Source organism: Geotrypetes seraphini, chromosome 12, assembly GCF_902459505.1.
Source record: "Geotrypetes seraphini chromosome 12, aGeoSer1.1, whole genome shotgun sequence".
Taxonomy (NCBI): domain Eukaryota; kingdom Metazoa; phylum Chordata; class Amphibia; order Gymnophiona; family Dermophiidae; genus Geotrypetes; species Geotrypetes seraphini.
This window is the reverse complement of record NC_047095.1, coordinates 78179720-78204228: the sequence shown is the minus strand read 5'-3', so window position 1 is coordinate 78204228 and position 24509 is coordinate 78179720. Positions and strand designations below refer to the sequence as shown.

The 24509-nt window shown below is 45.8% G+C and overlaps 1 protein-coding gene across 4 annotated transcripts in view; it reads left to right on the top strand.

Annotated features, from left to right (window-relative positions):
* The window catches only part of CFAP57 (cilia and flagella associated protein 57), a 503571-nt gene that overhangs the window by 24452 nt on the left and 454610 nt on the right, over positions 1-24509 (top strand). For 3 of the 4 annotated variants that reach the window (XR_004536603.1, XM_033916173.1, XM_033916174.1), the window contains exons 3-4: positions 17539-17855; positions 19621-19889. The exons of the other annotated variant lie outside the window; for it this stretch is intronic. Coding sequence is in view for 2 of the 3 variants with exons in the window: in XM_033916173.1 (XP_033772064.1) it covers positions 17539-17855; positions 19621-19889 (586 nt within the window). In the remaining variant the exon portion in view is untranslated. The remainder of the gene's footprint in view (positions 1-17538; positions 17856-19620; positions 19890-24509) is intronic. 4 annotated transcript variants of the gene reach the window in all.

Below are 24509 nucleotides of genomic sequence, written 5' to 3'. Positions count from 1 at the left end.
CTGGTTGTTGCTGAAAATGTGTTCCAGTCTGCATCAGACATGTTGAAGTCCCCTAGCAGTACAGTGTCGCCCCGTAGAGTAATGTTCTCTATGTCTTCAATTAATTCTGCGTCCATGTTTTCCGGTTGTCTTGGAGGTCTGTATACCACACCAAGATACAGGCATTTTTTGCCACCTCTTGCCAGGTTTACCCAGAGGGACTCCCCGGTGTACTTGACATCAGTGATCCTGGTGATTTTGATGTCCTCTTTAATGTATAGTGCTACCCCTCCTCCTAACCTGCCCTCTCTGTCCTGACGAAGTAGATTGTACCCCGGTATGGCCATATCCCACCCATGTGCGTCTGTGAACCAAGTCTCGGATATTGCCACCACGTCCAGGTTGGCATCTCCTATTTCAGTTTCCAGTTCTAGAATTTTATTACCTAAACTGTGTGCATTAACATACATGGCCTTCCACTCTTTGTGTTTGCTAAGTCCCTGTAAGGCTATTCCTGTCTGAGTCTGTGTGGCTTCTAGAGAACTGTTTGCAAAGTGGGTCCTTACCTTAGAAATAGAGTGTCGACTCGTCCCATCAGGATAGTTCCTTTCCCTCCCAGTATATGAGTAGGTCCCCTCCTCCAACTTACCTAGTTTAAAGCCCTGCGAAGCAGGCGGGCTAGTCGGTGTCCGAAGATGTTCTTGCCTCTGCTGGTCAAATGGAGTCCGTCTGGTCCCTGTAGTCCCTGTAGCGCCTCTCCATGATCCAGGAATCCGAAGTTCATATCTCGACACCATCCTTGTAGCCATTCGTTCGTTCTCAGGATACATTCTTCTCTGGCTCTTCCCCTGCCTCTAACTGGGAGGATTGATGAGAAGACTACCTGCGCACTCGTCTGCTTCAGCCTCTCTCCCAAGGCTCCGAAGTCTCTGGTGATGGTCTCCGGGGTGTTTCTGGCTGGAGATGCCGATGTGTGCAAGGCAGTCTAGGAGAATAGTGTGGTCGACTAGGTCGAAAGCACTGCTTAGGTCAAGTTGCAAGATCAGGGCGCTGGAACCCTGACTGAAGAGTGAGTATAGGTGATCGAGTAGAGAGGCTATGATGGTTTCGGTGCTATGGCCAGAGTGAAAGCCCGATTGGTTGCTGTGTAAGATGTCGAATTTGTCCAGATATGTGGTGAGTTCTGCATTTACCGCCCCTTCTGTTATTTTGGTGTCTAGCGGGATGCTGGCGATGGGTCTGTAGTTAGACGGGATGTTGGGTGGTTCTTTTGAGTTTTTTATAATTGGAGTTATCAAGATGTGGCCTTGCTCTGCTGGGAAATTACCTGCGGATATTAAAGAGTTGACCCATGTCAACATGTTGGCTTTGAAGTGGATTGGGGCAGTTTTCATGACATTTGGGGGGGCAAGTGTCCAGTCTGCAGTAGGAGTTATTATATTTGTTGTAGTATTTGTTAAAAGATTGCCAGTTTGTGGTTGTGAAATGGTTCCAACTTAGGTCAGTTCTGGACCCTAGGTCAGAACTGGATATATTTGTGTCATGGAGGATTGGAAAGTACCCGTGGGGATTGGCAGGGGCAGTTATTGACGATCATAATTTTTGTATCTTGGAATTGAAGAAGTCTGCTAGGGTGCTAATTAATGTGGATTCCTCCGGGGTGTAGCGTCAGGAAAGAAGCCCCCCCTCGGGGTGCGGGCTCATTCTACCAGAGGAGTTTCCTCCTCCTGGGCTGAGTCTTCGGTGGATGAAATTTGCAGGGCTGATACATGGTCCTTCTTACACATTTTCACTAAATTTTATAAGCTTGATGTGGCGGCCAAGCAAAATGCCGCTTTTGGTGCCCTGGATTGGTAGCATGGAATATTGCTACTCCTTGGGTTTTGGCCAAGTTACCTGGTACTAGTTTTGGTACTAGTTTTGGTACTAGTTACCTGGATTGGCCACCGTGAGAATGGGCTACTGGGCTTGATGGACCCTTGGTCTGACCCAGTAAGGCTATTCTTATATTCTTATATCAGTCCCTCCCTGGTGTTTTCAGGACTTCTCAGTTACGTTCCACTGGTCCCGGAATAAAGGGAGATTGTACAAGAATGAAAGATTAGGTTCTTAACTTTGTTAATCTTTCTTGTAAATCCTCCCTTTATTCCGGGAACCCGCCTGATTTTCTGATCGCCTACTTTGAAGTACTGGTAAGCTGGATTTAAGTTTCAGACCAGCCTTTATAAGAGTACCATCTGACTGGATCTAGCACTAAATAGGGGGGTGCACCCCTTCTGACAGTGCAGACTGTGTCTCCCTATAGCACTGTTTTTGTCATTCAGGTTTCTAAAGTTTCATAACCAAGTAACATAGTAGATGACAGCAGATAAAGATCCGAATGGTCCATCCAGTCTGCCCAACCTGATTCAATTTTAATTTTTTTTCTTCTTAGCTATTTCTGGGCAAGAATCCAAAGCTTTACCCGGTACTGTGCTTGGGTTCCAACTGCCGAAATCTCTGTTAAGACTTACTCCAGCCCATCTACACCCTCCCAGCCATTGAAGCCCTCCCCAGCCCATCCTCCACCAAACGGCCATACATAGACACAGACCGTGCAAGTCTGCCTAGTACTGGCCTTAGTTTAATATTTAATATTATTTTCTGATTCTAGATCCTCTATGTTCATCCCACGCTTCTTTGAACTCTCCACCACCTCTCTCGGAGCGCATTCCAGGCATCCACCACCCTCTCCGTAAAGTAGAATTTCCTAACATTGTCTTTGAATCTACCACCCCTCAACCTCAAATTATGTCCTCTGGTTTTACCATTTTCCTTTCTCTGGAAAAGATTTTGTTCTACGTTAATACCCTTCAAGTATTTGAACGTCTGAATCATATCTCCTCTGTCCCTCCTTTCCTCTAGGGCAGTGGTCTCAAACTTGTGGTCCGGGGGCCACATGTGGCCCGCCAGGTCTTATTTTGAGGCTCTCGGTATGTTCATCATTATCACAAAAGTAAAATAAAACAGTTTCTTGATCATATGTCTCTTTAGCTATAAATGACAATATTATTATTAAGACAGCCAAAAGGAAAGATTTATAAACTATAAAGAGTTTTACCTCATGCAAAATTGTTATTTCTTTAATAAGACATTAACAATTTTTTTCTGAGGCCCTCCAAGTACCTACAAATCCAAAATGTGGCCCTGCAAAAGGTTTGAGTTTGAGACCACTGCTCTAGGGTATACATATTCAGGGCTTCCAGTCTCTCCTCATACGTCTTCTGCCGCAAGCCTCCTATCATTTTCGTCACCCTCCTCTGAACCGCTTCAAGTCTTCTTACATCCTTCGCCAGATACGGTCTCCAAAACTGAACACAACCTGTTTTCTAGTTTTCATTGTTGCTGTTTTGCATATGTTAATATGAGCAGAATTGATTTATTTGGCAGGGAGTTCCCTGTTTCCCTCTCTCTCTTGTTTATTTATGCTAGCAAAGGGAGGAGTTAAGACTTCAATCATCTGAGTCTTTCTACAGTGCCTGGCGGCAAAGGATGCATAAACCCACTGGGAGAATTTACAAGAAAGAAGATTAGCAAAGATAAGAACCTAATCTTTTGACACATAGAATTCCTGCTCAGTATTCTCAGTGGAGAAGGATAAATAGAGGGGTTCCCCAGGGGTCTGTGCTGGGACTGCTGCTTTTTAACATATTTATCAATGATCTAGAGATGGGAATAACTAGTGAGATAATTAAATTTGCTGATGACACAAAGTTGTTCAACGTTGTTAAATTGCAAGAGGATTGTTACATTACATTAGTGATTTCTATTCTGCCATTACCTTGCGGTTCAAGGCGCATTACACAAGAGTTGTCAGGAGGCTACAAGAATTGTAACATTACATAAGAATTGTCATAAGCATTACATAAGAATTGTCGAGAACTTAAGAATTACATAAGAATTGTCGAGAACTTAAGGAGCAACATGTTGGGTAATAAGAAACATTTTAGATTAGATATTGGTGGAGTGTGTGGTAGGTGGAGTTAGGGAAGGAACTGGTCATGTTAAACAGGTTTTCTCTAGCAACAGCAGCAGATGAATCCAGAGACCAATAGGATAGCACATATCTACCAGCAGGCAGAGATAGAGAAACTGATTAACAGGTGGTCCTATTGGCTGGCACTCCTCCTGTATCTCCAGTATTCTCTATCTCCTAGCAGGAAATGGTCGCTATTCAACTAGCTCCTGAATTCTGGCTGTGACTGGAACTTTATTTTCTCCTGTTGAGGTTTCTCTTCAGCGAGACTGCCATTCTATTTCTCCTGTTGAGGTTTCTCTTCAGTGAGCTGGCAATGCTATTTCTCTTGTTGAGATTTTCTCTTCAGTGAGACAGGGGTGTCCGGCTGAACGGTGCCGGCTTTAGGGGTTACACCTGGGCCCCCCCAGGTCCCTGCCTCACCCTCCCTCCATTGCTAGAGGGTCTGACTGGGCCTCAATTTTTTCTTCTTTCCCTTCTCTGTTTAAAAAAAAAAAAAAGAGACCACAGTTGCTACATTCTGCCCTGTTATTGCTGCACTACTAGCTCTAACTGGCTTCAATCGGCCTTAACAACAAGCTTGTGAGAATGTCTGTTTTTTACTGTTGTTTGAACTTCAGGTTCTGTTTGGGAGTCTTAGTCCTGTGGGTTCGGTCATTGTACATTTAAGGAATGGATATTTTATTGAGGCTAAGTTTTATGACTATAAATCGGTTGAGGGAGCTGGGACTTTCCCGCTCTTTGCATGCATGCGCTTGGTTTCCTTGTTGGTTACAGCGCGGCAGTAGCGGTGTGATTTCATGCTCGCACTTGTTCTCCTTGTTGGGTTTCAGTGCAGCAGTAGTAGTCCTGTATATTCTGAGGCTCTCTTTCGTCTGTGTTTTTCACGGCCATGTGCAGCTGATTGTGCAGATGCCGGTTTATAGCAGCGAGCATGAAATGGGACATGTTTTTTCTGGCGCTGTGGGCAGCACCACACCATTCTTCTGGTTATTCCCCAAGTCTGATTTTCTTTCTATGCAGGCCGCGGCAGGGTAAATTTTGCGGGGCTTGAATCCGACTATGTTTCTAGGAGCGTTGATGCAGCGGCCATATGTCAGCAAGAATCAGGCGTGCGCTTGGGTCTCCGGGATGGCAGGAGAGCTGCAGCGTTCCAGTAGTTTATTTACAGCTGACTTTGGTCAGGGTATGCCGCGGCTTCTCTCCTTTCCGGTTCAGACAAGTTGTTCGTGTTTCACCAGCTTTGGGACAAGCTTAGGCAGATTTATATATCTATAGCTATGTTCCTGCTGTATTCCCTTGAAGAAAGCTGCTAGTTTAATCGGACTCTGAGGTTAGCACTCAAGGGGATTACCAGAGAGACTCTGACTGTGCTAGGTCACCCAGTCTCAGTTTGTCTCCGGACTGGGTCGACATATGGCACCTCACGGCACAGTGAAATCAGCAGTAAAATAGTGCCCTGTACTTCACACGAGTATCTCATTTTCTCTCTTGGGGTCCTTGCAGATTGAGCCTTTGTCTGTTGGTAACTGTCCTTCTTATTTGGGCCTCTGTGCTGCGCTGCATGTGTCTAGTAGTGGCATAGGATATATATGCCTAAAGGTAGTACTAACAGTTTCCAAGTTTAGGCTGTCTCTATGGGCATAATGACACTTCACATCTTCCTGCGGCCCAGACTCTCTTTCTCTATTTCTGAAAAGGCCTGGACTTCAGATTTCCATTCTTATCACGCTGGTTTCTCCTGTCGCCATCTTCTCATGGCACATGCTAGACGGACCACCCAACCAGACGGAAGGGCTATGCAGCTCCTTCTAACCAGGAGCCAGTTACCTATTCTATCAAACCCGCGGAGGAGCGCGCGCTATGTGGCTGTTAGCCTCATCCCTGAAGCTCTCATTAGCGATGTGAGCTTTGTCTGATACCTGTTAGGATGCTGTTGTTTTCCACGGGGTGATAGATGCAGCATCTTGATTGCGTGTAGTACATATTCACTTTAACGGACATACATATTTCGCTCACGTTGCATGGAGTTCGTACTGTTTTCATGGTTCCATGGCTCCTCTTTACATTGCGAAACTTGATTTTTCCTAGGAGAATTTCTTTCTTCTTACAGATCCTACAGTTCTATTCCTGCCATTCCCTGACTTTCTGCACTTCATTCTGAGGGGATCTTGACTTCTTCCAATGACTCTTCAGGTTTTCTCATGAGGGAGAAGACGCTATAATGTCAGGTCAGGGGACTGTGAACATTTTTCAGGATGCTTGCAACTTTTCATCCTCCTTAGGTTTCCAGTTCGTTCTTGGAGTCTCTATGTTTTGTGTTTCCCTTTTAAGTGTTACTGGTCCTCAGGGCAGTTCTTGTAGTTCTTCAGGAACTAAGGGACGTTCCACTTACTGCATGGTACCCAAGACGGGAGCATTGGGCAGGCTGGATCCCATTCTGCTGAATTAGTTTCTCAGGGTTACACATTTCTGCAGAAAAACTGGGAGAATATTTACATTTTCACTATGGACTCCGAAGCGGCACTAGGTTTGCTTGCCTCTCTTGGAGCAGCGCTTTTGGTTTTGGCACATGCCATTTCGCCTACCCAAGGCTTCATGAACATTTTAGAAAATGTGGGCAGTGGTACCGTTTTGGCGCTACCAGGCAATTCACCTTATTTCTTCTTGGCTGACTGCTTGATTTGGACATCTTCCAGTCGGGCCATTTGACTGACACGAAAAGGGTGGTTTCTTTTCCTCAGTTCTTTGGACATGAATCTTCAAATTTGCACATCACTCTTTTCTCCTGTACTATTTATAGGTATATCGGGGAGATGTTTTTATTCATATAGGAGAAAAATGTGTTTCTTCCCAGAGACTAGGGCGATGAGTCACAGTCTCAGGTTTGCATTCTTCTTCGGTTACCATGACCAAGAGTATGGGATTCTGTACAGGTTCTAGGATCCATGTTGCTGACTCCACTGGGAACTTCGGCTTGCTTTCCCATTATAACGCTACAGCAGTCGCTTTTGTTCCGGTGGTTCCCGGTATCTCAGGGCTCCAATTATTTGGTAGGCTCATCAGGCACATGCCATTTCGCCTACCCAAGGCTTCATGAACATTTTAGAAAATGTGGGCAGTGGTATCGTTTTGGCGCTACCAGGCAATTCACCTTATTTCTTCTTGACTGACTGCTTGATTTGGACATCTTCCAGTCGGGCCATTTGACTGACACGAAAAGGGTGGTTTCTTTTCCTCAGTTCTTTGGACATGAATCTTCAAATTTGCACATCGCTCTTTTCTCCTGTACTATTTATAGGTATATCGGGGAGATGTTTTTATTCATATAGGAGAGAAATGTGTTTCTTCCCAGAGACTAGGGTGATGAGTCACAGTCTCAGGTTTGCATTCTTCTTCGGTTACCATGACCAAGAGTATGGGATTCTGTACAGGTTCTAGGATCCATGTTGCTGACTCCACTGGGAACTTCGGCTTGCTTTCCCATTATAACGCTACAGCAGTCGCTTTTGTTCCGGTGGTTCCCGGTATCTCAGGGCTCCAATTATTTGGTAGGCTCATCATGCATCGCTCTGTATGATTTGGTGGCTCAGCGAGATTTCTCTTTTCAAAGGCATGCCTCGGTCTTTGCTGGACTAGCTCATGGTCACCAAACATCCCGTGCTGTCGGGTTGGGAGGCTCGGTGCCTTCCATCCTCAGCTCCAGGAGTCTGGTCTTAAGAGGCAACTCAGTACTTGTTCATTCTTCTTCTCTGGAGCATGGTCGGGCTACCATTTCTGGAGCTTCAGACCATTCTTCCAGAATGATGCTGAAGGTCTTTCCGTCAGTATTATGATGGGGGTATTTCTCTACAGCCTGGGCAGTAGGTGATGTACTCAGTTGGCAGGTAAAGTTGTGGTTCTACTTCAATGGGTGGACCCTCATCTTCCTCTTCTGTTGGCAGATCATTTTATGGGTCAGGAAAAGAGTTTGGATAGACTTTCTCTCCGCGAAATCTGAACATAGCCCATTTATTGTATATTACAGTGTACAGCGCCGTGTACGCTCTAGAAAGTGTAAATGTTAGTAATAGTGAAATCTTCTACATCCTGGATATTGAGAATTTTGGCTCAGGCATTCCAGCTCTTTTTATGGAAGTGAGATCTCCTGGAACTAGACCTCTTGGCCTCATCTCAAAATTCTAAGCTTCCTAGCTTCTTCGGCGGGCACAGGGAGTGGGAATCGGAGGGGGTAGCAGCGTGATTTCTTTCTCGCCTCTGGTTTTTTTTCTTTTTTTTTTCTTTCGGTGTTTTCCCCTGCCTGATGATGGCTTGGATTTGCCATCTCAAGCTTGCTTTCAGGGCACAGTATTTGTAGAATCTATGGATTGGCTGCGCCATCCTTGCTATGCGGTTCTGTTGAGTCTTTTGACAGCCGGACTGTTGAATTTCCTAGTATCTCAGGATTTGCTCACCTAGGGTCCGATCAACATGGATATTCGTACAACTTTGGTATTGCGATCTAGCTTTTGAAAAGTCATGGCTGACGTGTAAGGGTTATGCGAAGCAGGTTGTTTCTTCTCTTGTCCAAGCGATGCAGATGTCTTCACCGGTGGCTTCTGCTTCCTTTTGGAGGTTTTTCCTTTCTTGAGTACTTCTCCACATTTGCACCCTTACAGAGTTCTTTTTTGACACAAGTGTATTGCCGAGGGCTTAGCGTTCAATTCCCTTCAGCTTCAAGTGCCATTCTTAGCTTGTTACAAGGGCTAGGTATATTGCTCTTCACTTCCTTCTCAGCTTCATGTAGTTCAGTTCCTAAACGGAGTACGGTATATTCGTATACCTCTTAGAAAGCCCGGTCCGGAGTACAGTCTTAAGGTGGTACTTCGCAGTTTACCGAAGGCTTCATTTCATCCTTGTCTTTTGATACTCTAAAGGGCTGTGCCATTGAGCACGGGGTTTCTTGTGGCCATGGCTTCAGCTCGGCGGTTTTCTGAGTTGCAGGCTTTGTTTGACAGGGATTCCTATTTCTGATTTACAAAATCTGGGGTGTCAGTTCGGACGGTCCACAATTTCTTTCTAAAGAGGTGGCATCCTTTCTTTTATGTCATTCTCACTTTTCCTGCATCCTGGGAGGAGAAATGGGGAGACGTGCTTTTATTCACTGCATTTTTTGAAAGTGTGTAGCGTTTTCAGCGAGCTAGGTTTCTAATGACTTTTAGTTGTTTAGATCACCTTTTTGTATTCTTCACGAGACACCTCAAACGTATGGCGGCATCCAAAGCCTCCATCGCTCGATGGGTCCAGGAGGACATTCTTTACGCTTGCTTGATGGCAGGGAAGCGGTTGGCGAAAGAACTTCATGACCATTCCGCCGGAGCGATGGCTACTTCTTGGACTCGGTCCAGAGGTTTTTTCCTTGGAGGAGTTTTGTCTCGCAGCTACTTGGTCTTCCAAGAGTGCTTTCTCTCAGCATTACTGGTTGGATGTGGGGGTGCATACGGTAGATGCGTTTAGTGCTTTGGTTGTTGCGGAGGTGGCGTTTGCTTCCCACCCAGATTGAGGATTGCTTTGCTACATCCCATTGGTCTCTGGATTCATCTGCTGCTAGGGAAGGAAAAATTATGTTCTTACCTGTTAATTTTCTTTCCCTTAGACGCAGCAGATGAATCCAGAGCCCCACCCTTTCTGGATATTGTCTGTCGTTTTTTTCTTTTCCAACTTTCGAAGTTTGTTATTATTGAGGGTTGTATTCTGTATTATTGCCTTTTGAGATTTGTTATGGGAAAGAAGTTTTTTTACCTGCTATGCCTATTGATGGTTATGGATGCTTGGGCAAGGAGCTATACTGGAGATACAGGAGGAGTGCCAGCCAATAGGACCACCTGTTAATCAGTTTCTCTATCTCCGCCTGCTGGTAGATGTGTGCTATCCCATTGGTCTCTGGATTTATCTGCTGCGTCTAAGGGAAAGAAAATTAACAGGTAAGAACATAATTTTTCCTTATGTTGTTTTTTGAAGAGTAGGGTTTTAGTTTCTTTTTTGAAGGTTTTGTAGTCTGTGGTCGTAGATAGCAGATTGGTGATTTGTCTGTCTAGTTTAGCTGCTTTTGTGGCCATTAGGTTGTCATATAGTTTTCCTCTTTTGACATTTTTGGTTGGTGGGTGTGTGAATAGTGAGTGGGTTCTCCTGTGCCTGGTTGAGGTGGATTGGGTTAGTCGGTTGTTCCAGTAGATTGGGCTTTCTCCATTAATAGCTTTGTATAGTAGGCAGTAGAATTTGAAGTGTACTCTTGCTTGTATTGGGAGCCAGTGTGAGTCGTGGTATACTTCTGTGATGTGATCATATATTTTCAATGAGTAGATGAGTCTTAGGGCTGTATTTTGTATTGTTTGTATTGTTTGTAATAGCTGGGGCTATTCTCCCTGGAAAAGCGGAGACTTAGAGGAGACATGATAGAAACTTTCAAAATCCTGAAGGGCATTGAAAAGGTAGACAGGGACAAATTCTTCACACTGTGGGGAACCACAAGTACAAGGGGGCACTCGGAGAAATTAAAAGGGGACAGGTTTAGAACAAATGCTAGGAAGTTCTTTTTTACTCAGAGGGTGGTGGACACATGGAACGTGCTTCCGGAGGCCGTGATAAGCAAGAGAACGCTACAGGGCTTCAAAGAAGGTTTGGATAGGTTCCTAGAGGATAAGGGGATTTAGGGGTACAGATAAGAGTTGAGGTAGGTTATAGGAATAGTCAGGGACCACTGCACAGGTGATAGGCCTGATGGGCCGCCGCGGGAGCGGATCGCTGGGCAGGATGGACCTCTGGTCTGACCCAGCGGAGGCAACTTCTTATGTTCTTAATTGCTTTATCATGGTTGCTGGGCAGGGGAGGTATAGTATGTTGCAGTAGCCTGTTAGTCCAAGTATAAGAGATTGTACCAAAAGTTGGAATTGTTTCCTGTCGAAGAATTTTCAGATTTGTCTTGTGAAAAATTGCAAGAGGAAAAATTGCAAGAGGGCGTCAAAATGACAGATGGCGTTTAATGTGAGCAAATGCAAAGTGATGCATGTGGGAAAGAGGAACCCGAACTATAGCTATATGATGCTGGGTTCTATATTAGAAGCCATTGCCTAAGAAAAGGATCTAGGTGCCATTGTTGAGGATACGTTGAAGCCCTCGGCTCAATGTGTGGCAGCAGCTAAGAAAGCAAATAGAATCTTAGGAATTATTAGGAAAGGAATGGAAAACAAAGATGAAACAGCCATGCCTCAAATTCTGTGTGCAATTCTGGTCACTGTATCTCAAAAAAGATATAGCAGAATTAGAAAAGGTACCGAGAAGGGCAATGAAAATGGGTTGATCACTGTTGGAAACAGGATCCTGATCTTGATGGACCTATGGTGTGTCCCAGTATGGCAATTCTTATGTTCTTAGGATAGAGGCATTTAAATACCTTTGTGGCATAAATGTGCATGAGAGAAATCTTTCATTTGAAAGGAAACTCCAGAATTAGAGGGCATTGGATGAAGTTAAGAAGCAATAGGCTCAGGGATCACGTATCATTGGTGGAGCAGTGCATTTCTGATGGGGAGGATGTGGCGCTGCAGAAACGGAATCGTGTGGCTGGTTTGCTGACCCAGGTGGCTTCACTTACCGACAGGCTCAATAAGCAGGAAAACCACCAGAAATGGAATAATCTCCGGGTGGTGGGACTCTCGGAGATGCGCATGGAGCAGGACTTTTATGAGTTCTTTCAGGAATGGTTCCCGCGCCAGTTGGGGCTGGAGACCTCAGTCACCAGGTTTATTTGTGAATGTGCACATCGCTTGGGCCTGCGCTCTGATAACAATTGACCACGGGCAGTGATTGCACGTTATGTCAGTTGGAGAGAGAACAATGCTCCTTTTGCACACCTATTGCAAGGCTGACCAGCTGGAATATGAAGGGAAGAGGCTGTTACTATTTAATGATTATTCCCTAAAGGTGGCTTCTCAAAGCAAAGAAATGGCACCCCTCTGTACATCTCTTCATCGGCGGGGTATGAGATTCATGCTGGTCTACCCGGCATCTCTTCGCATCTGGCGTGAGGGGAAGGCACACACATTTCCTGACAAGGCGGCACAGAGATACTTGGATTCCCTGCCAGCGTAGGATGGTAGTGAAGCTCCAGCAGACAGACCGGCTGACTGATGCTGGGGCAAGGTCTATATTATTTCCAGTGCTGGACATTTGTGCTCAACAGTGCTGGGTATTTTTGGCCTTTGAGGGACAGCCGACTTGTGTTGCCTGTTGGTGTGATTAAGTTCTGCGGTTGTTCAGGGGGCTGGAGCACCCCGTCCCCTTTTGGATCTTGCTGGCCAGTGTCGGGGAATGTGGGATGAGAGACCTTGATCAGCTCGAGTGGGGTGCTCTGACGGAGCTTAGCAGAAAGGGTCCCTTTCGTTATGTCCCATGTGCTTGAGGCCTACGGAATCATTTTGGACCTGGCAGCTTTTAGGCCCCTCACCCAGAGACTATTCAGGGGTATTCTTGTGCCTTTTGCTGAGGCGGGCCTGTGGGTTCGTGGCGTTTAGGCCCGAGCTCTAGGGTGATCTTCTCTTTGGAGCACTGCTTCTTTTTGTTTTCTGTTTTTTCTCTTTTTGGGGGGAATGGGATCTTGTGTGTGGGGGGGGGCTACTGTGGTTATTTTCCCTGGGGGAAGGGGTGGGGGAGGGAAGAGGGGGAGCATTTTGGGGCGGCATGACTGGGGTGTATGGATGGCGATGAGGATGGAGGGGACTATCTGAGTTGTATATATACCTGCTGCTAAGATGTCTTGGTTCTTGGAGTAGAGATCGGGCTTGCAAGGACTGGACACAGGAACTGATATCTGTGCTGGGGGGCTTGGCTGGGGGGCCCGCCTGGACATTGGCTTGCTATGTTTCTGGCTTACAAGTTCAGGGGTATCTATGTAAATGACTAAGTTAACTATAGCGACTTTGAACATGGATGGGATTCATTCCCCTATCAAGAGAAAGAAAATCCTAACATGGTTCAAGAAACTTAGGACGAATATCGCCTTTGTACAAGAAACCCACCTCTCCGCTGTTGAGCACTTTAAGCTCCTGAGAGACTGGGTGGGCGAGGTCTGTTTTTCTTCTTCTAGCACTAGAAAGAGAGGAGTTGCAATACTGTTTCATAAGCAACTGCCTGTCCACATTTATAAAGTCCTCCAGGACCAGTAGGGAAGATATGTTCTAATGCTTGGGGAATTGTGGGGTCAAAAAATGGTTCTTCTGTAATTTATATGCTCCTAATGTGTATAATCATAATTTTTTTTCAGCTTTGCTAGCCAAGATAGCCATATATCCTGATTATCAACTAGTTATGGGGGGGGGGGACTTTAATATTACTGCTGATCCTGCTATGGACTGTAGCCCAGCAAAGGTGAGTCCGGGGGACCATGGAGCCAAAGGGGTACATTTTTTGACTAGTCACTTGCATTTGTTGGATGTTTGGAGGATCTTCCACCCTACTGAATTTATATATATACATTTTATTCTCATCCGCACAATGTATATGCAAGGCTGGATTACCTGTTAGCCTCACCCTCTCTGCTATCCTGGGTGGTGATGATCACCATAGATGAGGTTCTTTTTTTGGAACATTCTCTGGTAGTTATAGAGGTAGTGGTTACTTATATAGAGATCTCGATTTTCATTGGTATTTAAGGGAGCAATGGTTGGATTACAGACCTCAATAACAGGACTGAGGATGTGGACTGGTGACTTTCTGGGGGGCCTCCAAAGCGGTGTTACGGTGGTTCATCATAGCTTATATAGCCCATAAGTGGAAAAAACAAGATGCAGATTTGTTGGCTCTTTCTGGGGGATTCCAGCAGTTGCACAAGAGGCATAGCATTTCCCTATCTGCGGAAGATAAGCTCCGCTTGGCGACAGTTTGGCAGCAGATAGACGCCATATTGACGCAAAGGGCAGCTCAGGATATTTATTTTCAAAGGTACAAATTGTATATTTGGGATGGGAAAATGGGGAGACTTTTGGCCAATTTGGTGCGGCCTCCCCGAATACATCAGGTCATATTGTCTATTTGAGATAAACAGGGTGCCCGGTACACACAGGAGCGCCATATTAGGTAACAATTTGTTCACTTTTATGAATCCCTATGCTTGCATCAGCCATTTTCAGACCAAGATAGAGATACTTTCTTTCAGGGGCTACAACTTCCTAAATTGACTGCTGATCAATTGGATCAGTTGAATGCACCTATTAGCACTGGGGAGATGCAGTTGGGTATCAAAAAGTTGAAGCTTACTAAAGCCCTAGGACCTGACGGCTTTGGACCAGAATATTATAAAATCTTGACGGATCAGATCTCCTTAGTCTTGGCGGTGATGTTTAATGCACTGAATGAGACATGGGGCCTGGGGACCATTAATTTTGCCCATGCAGTTCTTTTGCCTAAGCCGGGCAAGAATCCTGCTCAAGTGCGGTTGTACCGCCCCCATCTCTCTCCTTAATCAGGACGCCAAGCTTTTGGCCGCAATTTTGGCGGCGCTTCTGAACTTTTTTTCTGCCTCTATTGATACACGAGGATCAGGTGGGGTTTGTACTGGGCCGGTATTCATCTGTGAATCTTGCTAGAGCTTTGATGGCTCTACATTCCAGGCGGGGTCTGGAGGATGCATCGGCTATTGTGGGATTGGACATGGAAAAGGCATTTGATAGCATATCATGATAATATCTTTTCTGGGTTTTATGAGAGTTTGGGGTAGAGGGGCCTATTCATCATTGGATTAGTAGCTTATAGATACGACCGCAGACCAGACTCTTGGTGAATGGCCAGTTCATGGATCCCTTCACCATGGGACGGGGGACAAGGCAGGGGTGCCCGCTGTCTCCCTTTCTTTTTATGTTAGCCCTGGAACCTTTAGCGGCAAAAATACGATCGGATCCTGGCATTCGGGATATTAGAATTGGGGAGCAGGAGAGCCACATTAATTTGTTCATGGATGACATATTGCTCCATCTCAATTGTCCCCAAACTGATTTGGGGCGCGCTTTGGCGATTGTACGTTCCTTTGGGGACATTTCTGGCGTGTGAGTTAACTGCGACAAATCTGAACTTCTCCCGTTGTGATCCAATAGGCCGGAGGCCTGGCACTCTGGTTTGGAGGTCCCCCCAGTTCAGCAGCTGATGCTCTATCTCGGTGTCTATCTGAGCCCTAATATTAGGCTTCTGTATCAATATAATGTTCAACACCACTTGGACACGATTAAGGCTTTGTGTGATAAATGGAGGGAGCTGCCGCTTGGTGGTCCAGTGGCTTTGACTAAGATGGTACTTCTGTCTAAGATCCTGTATCCATTGCAGACTATTCCTCTGGGTTACTGATAAGGATGTGCGGTTGTTTTGTTCTATCATTTTGTCCTTCATTTGGCGCTTTAAGTGAGCTCGAATCAGTTATGCTACCTTGGCCTTGGATAGGTCCAGGGAGGGATTGAATCTTCCTGATCTCAGACTTTATAATGTGACAGCCTTGCTTCGCTTTATTCGTGAAGGCTGGTCGGGCCACTATAAGTTTTCTCCTAGGGGATGGGTGGAGTTGTAGTGCTCCCCTCATTCAGTCTTGTCCCTCCTTTATGCACCAGCAATGGTGGTTCCTGGAGGGGGGCCCAAATTTGCCTTTTTACAGCTGCTAAGTTTTGCATGGCGCTGGTGGAGAAGGCGGCAGGGGAAGACACCGGCAGCCTTCCTTTTCCTGCAACAGTATGGTAATGCCAATTTTCTGCCGGGTGTGGGTCACTCTTGGTTTCGGCAGTAGGAGCAGAGAGGGTGCAGGTCTCTACAGCATATTCCGAATGTTGGGGGCGGACAGTTCCCTATGCTTGCTCAGTTGAAGTCCCACTGGTTCATTTCTGGGCTTACCTTCATGTTCGTGACTACTATATGTCCCTCTAACATATGTGGGGGGATGCTTGGATCTGTGAGCCCCTAGATACTCAATTTTTTCAGGTTTCCCCTGATTTGAACAAATTAGCCACTTGGTATCACATTTTGAAGAATGCCTTGGCCCTGGACCGCATGGATTGGTTTCCCTATGGCAAACAGACCTGGATCTATCGTATGATCAGAAGGCCTTTCTTGATGTTTTTACTAACGTGCACACTTTGGGCGGCTTGACAAATTTTAGGGAAATGTAACTTAAAATACTGCACAGGGTCTATATCTCCAGGGTGCAAATGGCTCGAATGAGCTTGTGGGAGGGGGAAGTTTGTTCTAAGTGTCAACGGTTCTTGGGTACACTTATCCACAACTTTTGGGAATGTCCAGCCTCAGCGCTGTGGCTGCAGGTGCTCCCGGTTTTGAAGCACATTGTTAAACGCATAGTCCCAAGGGATTATGGCCTGCTGTTGTTGGGAGATCAGCGAAGATTGCTGGAGGAGGGGCTATCATTCCCACAGCGGAAGGTTCTATACATGGCTCATGGCTGTCTTGGTGGTGAAAAAGCTTCTGCTACAATATTGGGTAACTGATAAGGTAGCCACTTTCTCTCAGTGGCTTACATGCTTGGCTGAGGTGGATCGCTATGAAATACAGCGGACTCCTAAGTTGGGGCAGCTCACCCATCGTTGTTATATAGCACTTTGTTGGGAGGTCCTGCTCGTGTCCTGGGGACACTAATACTGTGGATCCCGGTCTCTGACCACTATAGCGACTTTCGCTGCCTACTATCTGGGTAGATTTATGACTGTGGGGCAAATGAGTGGACGGATGCATGGTGAGTATTTGTTGTGATTTTGCGGATGGTTGGATGATTCTGGGTGTGCATGGATGGGGGATTCATATTACTTAAAAATGTCAATTGTGATGGGACTGTGACCAGGGGTTTCTTTGTCTCTCTTTTGTATCGCTGATTTGCGTTCTACTGCTTGCATTACATGCTGTTTAACACTGTTGCTATTGGTATTACTTCTGATTGTTACCTGTTGCAATTGCTAATAAACCCATTAAAAAAAATAAATAAAAAAGAAGTGATAGGAGTAATCTAAAGAAATTTTTTTTCACAAAAAGAGTGGTAGATGTGTGGAATAGTCTCCCAGTAGAGGTGATGGTGATGGAGACAAAGACTATATCTGAATTCAAGAAAGTGTGGGACTGGCACGTGAGATCTCTTAAGGATAGGAGGAGATAGTGGATGCTGTGGATGGGCAGTGTAGATGGGTCATTTAGCCTTTATCTGCCATCATGTTTCTGTATAAGATGACTAAATGCATACTTGGAAGGGTCTATTTATGTTGTCTATACATGTTCTTTTTCAAATGCATTTATCCATGCACACATTCACACCTACCCATAGGAAATGCAAAATTTGTAGACACATCCAGAAAATAACCCCTTTTGTACGTAAGCTCATATATAAACATACTTAGATTCATGCATGCACATGTTTATATCTACACGATAGAACTCCAGAGCCCTGTGTTTTCTTTAATAATACAGCTTAAATAGCTTTTTTGCTTTCACTCTTTGTGGTGGGTAAAAGCTGTGCTTGTTTTTTACAGGTTCAGATAAAAGCCAAGGCATGCAGGCCCTGGCTATCAGTCCTAACCGTCGTTACTTTGCTGTTTCTGAAAAGGGTCTGGAGAAAGCCACAATCACTATCTATGAACTGGCTTCTGTGCCATGTAAGAAGCGAAAAGTATTGAGCGTAGCAGATAATCCTTTCCAGGAATTTGTCTCAATGGCATTCTCCCCAGATTCCAAATACCTTGTGGCTCAGACTGGAGCTCCAGAATGGATGCTCATTTACTGGATGTGGGAGAAGCAGAAGGTGATGGCAACAGTCAAAACGGACATTCAGGGCAACCCAGTATTCCAGGTAACACCTAACAGTCTGCCCAATCAAACATGCTTAGCTTGTGAGGGTTGTCTGTTTCAAAGCATCATCGAGCAGAAGTTATGTGGCAATGAGTCCCTGGGTGGAATAACGATGGTGAATATGCAGCCCTTTTCAGGTAACACTATAAGATAAAAGTACGATAGTCTACCTCAAACAGATGGAGGGGCATAATAAAAAAAAGCGTCTAAGTCCCCTTTTGGCCTAAGTCCCTAAATGTTCAACCCAGAAGCAGGGAAAGTGTCCATAACCAAAACAAACGTCCATGTTTTGATTATGGCCTTCCTATGCCTAAACGCCCAATCTCCACTACGTCTAAAAGTACACCCACACCACGTCTACACTTTTTAGCCATAATGAAACAAAAAAACGCCTAAGCCCCAAACGTCCAACAGAAGGGCTTTTAGGCGAAGGAGGAGCCAGTCCTTCGCCTAAAAGCTGGATTCTGTAACCGGTATCTGTCAAAAACAACACGGGTTACAGAATTCCCCCCCCAACGATCCAGGCAGGAGAGTGCCCAAGCCCTCCTGCCATATAGAAACATAGAAACATAGAAATTGACGGCAGAAAAGGGCCATAGCCCATCGAGTCTGCCCATACCAATGACCCACTCCCTGATTCTTACTCTCCTAGAGATCCCACATGAATATCCCATTTTCTCTTGAAGTCTAACACGCTGCTGGCCTCAATCACCCGCTGAGGCAGCTCGTTCCAATGATCTACCACCCTTTCAGTGAAGAAGTACTTCCTAGCATCACCCTGAAATTTCCCTCCCCTGATTTTCAGCGAGTGTCCTCTGGTTACCGAGGGCCCTGTAAGACTGAAGATATCATCTTTCACCTCTATACGCCCAGTAATATACTTAAAGGTCTCAATCATGTCCCCTCTCTCTCTCTTCGCTCCTCCAGTGAGTACATCCGCAGTTTCCTCAACCTTTCTTCATACGTGAGTTCCCCGAGCCCCAAAATCAAACCACCAACCCCGCCCCGACAACATCGGGGCAAGAGGGAGCCCAAGCTCTCTTGCCCTGCGGCAGCCGCGACCCCCCCAACTCGATCGGGGCAAGAAGGAGCCCAAGCCCTCTTGCCCCAGCCAACCGCGGCACCCCCGACTCGTTCGGGCCAGGAGGGAGCCCAAGCCCTCCTGGCCCAGGCGACTCTCAACCCCCCCCCCCCCCCCCGACTCGATCGGGCCAGGAGGGAGCCCAAGCCCTCCTGGCCTAGGCGACTCTCTACCCCCACCCCCCACTAAATTACGGGCAGGAGGGATCCCAGGCCCTCCTGCCCTCGACGAACCCCCCTCCCCCAACGTCCGCCCCCCCAGAACCCCCGACCGCCCCCCCAGCCGACCCGCGACCTTGGTTTTGAGCTCTACTTTTGCTTTGCCAACACCACTCCTCAGAGATATTTTACATCAAATATTTGTTAATAGTTTGGATAAAAAAATTGAATTCATCTAATTTGATATCAGTGCTTATATTCTGCTCTTTCGATTCCATTACAGAAAGTTCAGAGCAGAGCACAAGACAAGATTATGTACATTCAGATACACCCTGGAGGGTTTACATTCTGAGGCAATGAAGGGTAAAGAGAGCCCAAATTTTTCTGGTTCTCAGCTCATTTGCTCTAAGCATTAGGTTACTCCTCTACTCCTCTAAGCAGCTTTGAACCCACATGCATATTTTCTCATGTCTTTTTATTTCTAGCCCTTTTGGCAAGCTTCTGTGAGACATATTTCTATTTTCTAGGTGAGCTTCAACCCACAGGATAACACCCAGATTTGTGCAACTGGAAATAATATTTTTAAACTTTTCCGCTATTTTGAGGGAAACTTGAAACAGATCAACTTTCTGAAGTTGGAGCCACAGAATTTCCTGTCACATGCCTGGCTCTCTGAAGATCGGGTCATCACCGGCACAAATACTGGGAAACTTTATCTGTTTGAAATGGGCGATGTGCGTTGGGAGACCAGTGTTGTACAAAATGACAAGCCAGGCACAGCAGTTGATGGTAGCAGGTACAGTTTTCTTCCTTTGAGACTAATGGATAAATCTCCCATCCTAAGAAGATTCGCTAAGACTTTTCCATGTGGGGCAGGTCTGGTATAGATGAGCAGTGTCCTGCTCTAGAGGGACAAGTGTAGATAAGTAAAACTCCTCTAGAAAGGCACTGGTAGTAATAGAAAGAGGATAATATTTTTCTTGAGTGAGGAGTGTTCCTTTTTTTCTGAGATCACTGAGGAGGAAACCACACATCTTCTCTCATCCTCCAAACCCACTACCTGCTTTTCTGATCTGATTCCTACTCACCTACTCGGTGCTATCTCGCCCTCTGTCATCCCTCCTATCTGTCACATCCTCAACCTATCGCTCTCCACTGCAAATGTCCCTGATGTCTTCAAATATGCCATTGTCACACCCCTCCTCAAGAAACCCTCACTGTACCCTATGTGTCCCTCCAACTATCGCCCCAACTCCCTTCTCCCCTTCTTATCCGAGTTACTTGGACATGCTGTTCACCATCATTGCCTGGACTTCCTCTCATCCCATGCTATTCTGGATCTGCTTCATTCTACAGAAACTGCCCTTACTAAAGTTTCCAATGATCTGTTCTTGGCCAGATCCAAAGGCCTCTACTCTATCCTCATCCTTCTCGATCTGTCTGCCACCTTTGATACTGTTGATCATCACCTACTCCTTAATACATTGTCCTTTAAAAGATATATTCCATCAGAACACCTTATAGAATATCAGCAAACTATTCACACTCTTTTACAGACTTGAAAATATATAGCAAGGTCAGCCTATGATGCTTTTCAGATGTCATCTAGGGCAGTGTTCTTCAACCGCTGGCCAGGGCCGGCATGTGCATCGGGCCCGAGACAGTGTTCTTCAGCCACTGGTCCACGGTGCGATTGATGCGGCATTATCTTTGGGCTGGCTGCTTCTTCCTCACTGACATATTGCACAAAGCCACGGGCAGTGGCTCCTAAGCGCGCCCTGCACCTGAACCGAAAGCCTTTTCTCAACGTCAGAAGGAAAGCTTCCAGATGAGGTGTGGGACGCGCGAGGAGCCGCTGCCTGTGGCTTTGTGCAATGCGGCAGTGAGGAAGAGGGAGCCGGCCCAAAGATAACACTGGGGGCGACATAAAACAGCCAGGCGGGAGCAGGCCAGAAGGTAAAGCACAGCATGGAGGGAGGGAGACAGCAAAGGTAGAGGGAATAATTTTATTTTAAAATCTAGTAATTGAATTGTGTCAATTTTGAGAATTTACATCTGTTGTCTGTATTTTGCACTGTTCAGGAAGAAAAGCATTTGTTTCTTTTTCTCTGGGGTTGTACTGCATGCAGTTTTGAATCTTAGGGCTTCGTTTGTATATATTAGTACTTTTAGTTTTTAGTCCTATATTTACATGGGGTTATCTGTTTTCTGGTAGGAATGAATGTTGAGAAGCACACAGTGTGCTTTGTGTAGTTTAATTTTGTGGTTAACCATTTTGTGTTCTTAATACGATTATATTGTATGTGTGTGTCCAGAGCGGCATAGACTTGGCTTTAAACTGAGGAGAAGGGGAAAGCCGACAATCGATCTGACCTCGACACATCAGACCAAAGTATCGAACAAGGATACTGAACCAGAAATTTGTAAAAGAGGGCTCGGGACTGAGAGGGAACTTTTGGGAAAAGGACACAAGGACGCAATGCAGGGAGCCAATGCACAAACAAACCTAGAAAGCAGGATTAAGAGAGAACAACAGGAGCCAGAGGGTCATCCAAACATGGGGGAGCAGGCTGAGGACAACACAGACACACCGCAGGATGGGGATGAACACAACAATGCTCGGGGACTGGCAACCCATGAGGAGGTTGGCAGGGGCGCCAAACCACGAGGAGAACATAAGAACATAAGAACATAAGAAATGCCTCCGCTGAGGTCCATCGCGCCCAGCAGTCCGCTCACGCGGCGGCCCATCAGGTCCAGGACCTGTGCAGTAATCTTTTATCTATACCCCTCTATCCCCTTTTCCAGCAGGAAATTGTCCAATCCTTTCTTAAACCCCAGTACCGTTCGCTGCCCTATAACGTCCTCTGGAAGCGCATTCCAGGTGTCCACCACACGTTGGGTAAAGAAGAACTTCCTAGCATTCGTTTTGAATCTGTCCCCTTTCAACTTTTCCGAATGCCCTCTTGTTTTTTTATGTTCTGAAAGTTTGAAGAATCTGTCCCTCTCTACTCTCTCTATGCCCTTCATGATCTTGTAAGTCTCTATCATATCCCCTCTAAGTCTTCTCTTCTCCAGGGAAAAGAGACCCAGTTTCTCCAATCTCTCAGCATATGAAAGGCTTTCCATCCCCTTTATCAGTCGTGTCGCTCTCCTCTGAACTCTCTCGAGTAACACCATATCCTTCTTAAGGTATGGTGACCAATACTGGACGCAGTACTCAAGATGCGGACGCACCATTGTCCGGTACAGCGGCAGGATAACTTCTTTCGTTCTTGTTGTAATACCCTTCTTGATTATCCCCAGCATTTTATTCGCTCTCTTGGCGGCCGCTGCGCACTGTGCCGTCGGCTTCATTGTCATGTCCACCATTACCCCCAAGTCCCTTTCTTGGGTACTCTCATTCAATAACATCTCTCCCATCGTATAGCCGTGCCTCGGGTTTCTGATTCCCACATGCAGTACTTTACATTTCTCAACATTGAACTTCATCTGCCATCTCTCTGCCCATTCTCCCAATTTGTCCAAGTCCCTTTGCAATTTTTCACAGTCCTCCTTTGTCCGAGCTCCACTAAATAGTTTGGTGTCGTCCGCAAATTTTATTATCTCACTCTTTGTTCCTGTTTCTAGATCATTTATGAATATATTAAATAGCAGCGGCCCGAGCACTGAGCCCTGCGGAACACCACTCGTGACCTTCCTCCAGTCTGAGTAGTGTCCCTTCACCCCTACCCTCTGTTTCCTACCCGCTAACCAGTTTCTGATCCATCTATGCACGTCTCCGTCCACCCCATGGTTCTTCAGTTTCCGGAGTAGACGTTCATGAGGCACCTTGTCAAAGGCTTTCTGGAAATCTAGGTATATGATGTCTATGGGGTCTCCTTTGTCCATCTGTTTGTTAATTCCCTCGAAGAAGTGCAATAAGTTGGTCAGACACGATCTCCCCCTGCAGAAACCATGTTGGCTGGTTATCAGAAGTTCGTGTTTTTCAAAATGTTCATCAATTTTTTCTTTTATTAGTGCTTCCGCCATTTTCCCCGGAACAGAGGTCAGACTCACCGGTCTGTAGTTTCCCGGGTCTCCTCTTGATCCCTTTTTAAAGATGGGCGTAACGTTGGCTATCTTCCAATCCTCCGGAATCACACCTGTTTTCAGAGATAGGTTGCAAATTTGCTGTAGTAGTTCCGCTATTTCCTCCTTTAGTTCCTTCAGCACCCTTGGATGGATTCCATCCGGACCCGGGGATTTGTCAGTTTTTAGTTTTTCTATCTGTCTGCGCACATCATCAAGGCTCACTTCTATGGATGTTAACTTTTGTGCTTGATTTCCATTGAAGAATTGCTCAGGTTCCGGTATGTTGGTTGTGTCTTCGTTTGTGAATGCAGATGAAAAGAACATGTTAAGTCTTTCTGCGACCTCTTTCTCTTCCTTCACCGCTCCCTTCCTGTCTCCGTCATCCAGTGGTCTCACCTCCTCCCTAGACGGCTGTTTCCCTTTAACATATCTAAAGAACGGTTTGAAATTTCGTGCTTCCCTGGCTAGTCTCTCTTCATACTCTCTTTTGGCTTTTCGAACCACACGGTGACATTCTTTTTGATACTTCCTGTGCTCTCTCCAGTTTACCTCAGTTTTGTCCCTTTTCCATTTTCTGAATGAATTTTTCTTATTGCTTATCGCTTCCTTCACTATTTTAGTTATCCACACCGGGTCTTTTATTCGACTCTTGTTGCACCCTTTTCTGAATCTGGGGATATATAGATTTTGCGCCTCGCTCACCGTGTCCTTGAAAAAGGACCAGGCTTGTTCTACCGTCTGCCATTTTTGGGAAGTGTTCCTAAGTTTCTTCTTTACCATTCCCCTCATTGCTTCGTAGTTACCCTTCCTGAAGTTAAAAGTTGTCGCTATGGTTCTCTTTCCTTTCAGTATTCCTACTTCCATCTTGAACTTGATCATATTATGATCGCTGTTTCCCAACGGTCCCACTACTTCCACTTCCTTTGCAGGTCCCCTTAGCCCATTTAGGATTAGATCCAGAGTGGCATTTCCTCTTGTCGGTTCTCTAACAAGCTGTTCCATGAAGCAATCTTGTACAGCCTTCAGAAATTCTGTCTCCCTAGCGCATCTTGAGCTTCCGAGACTCCAGTCTATCCCAGGGTAGTTGAAGTCTCCCATAATAACCGTGTTACCGCCTTTGCATTCTCGCTTCATCTCGGCTTCCATTTCTTCATCGATGTCTCCGGTTTGTCCGGGTGGACGATAGTATAGGCCTATCTTTATTTCAGGCCCTTTCCTTCCTGGTATTTTAACCCATAGTGATTCTAGCTTGTTGGTAGTCTCCGCTGTGTCCATTCTTGTCGATTGTATGCTTTCTTTTATGTATAGTGCTATCCCACCGCCTTTCTGTCCTGACCTGTCC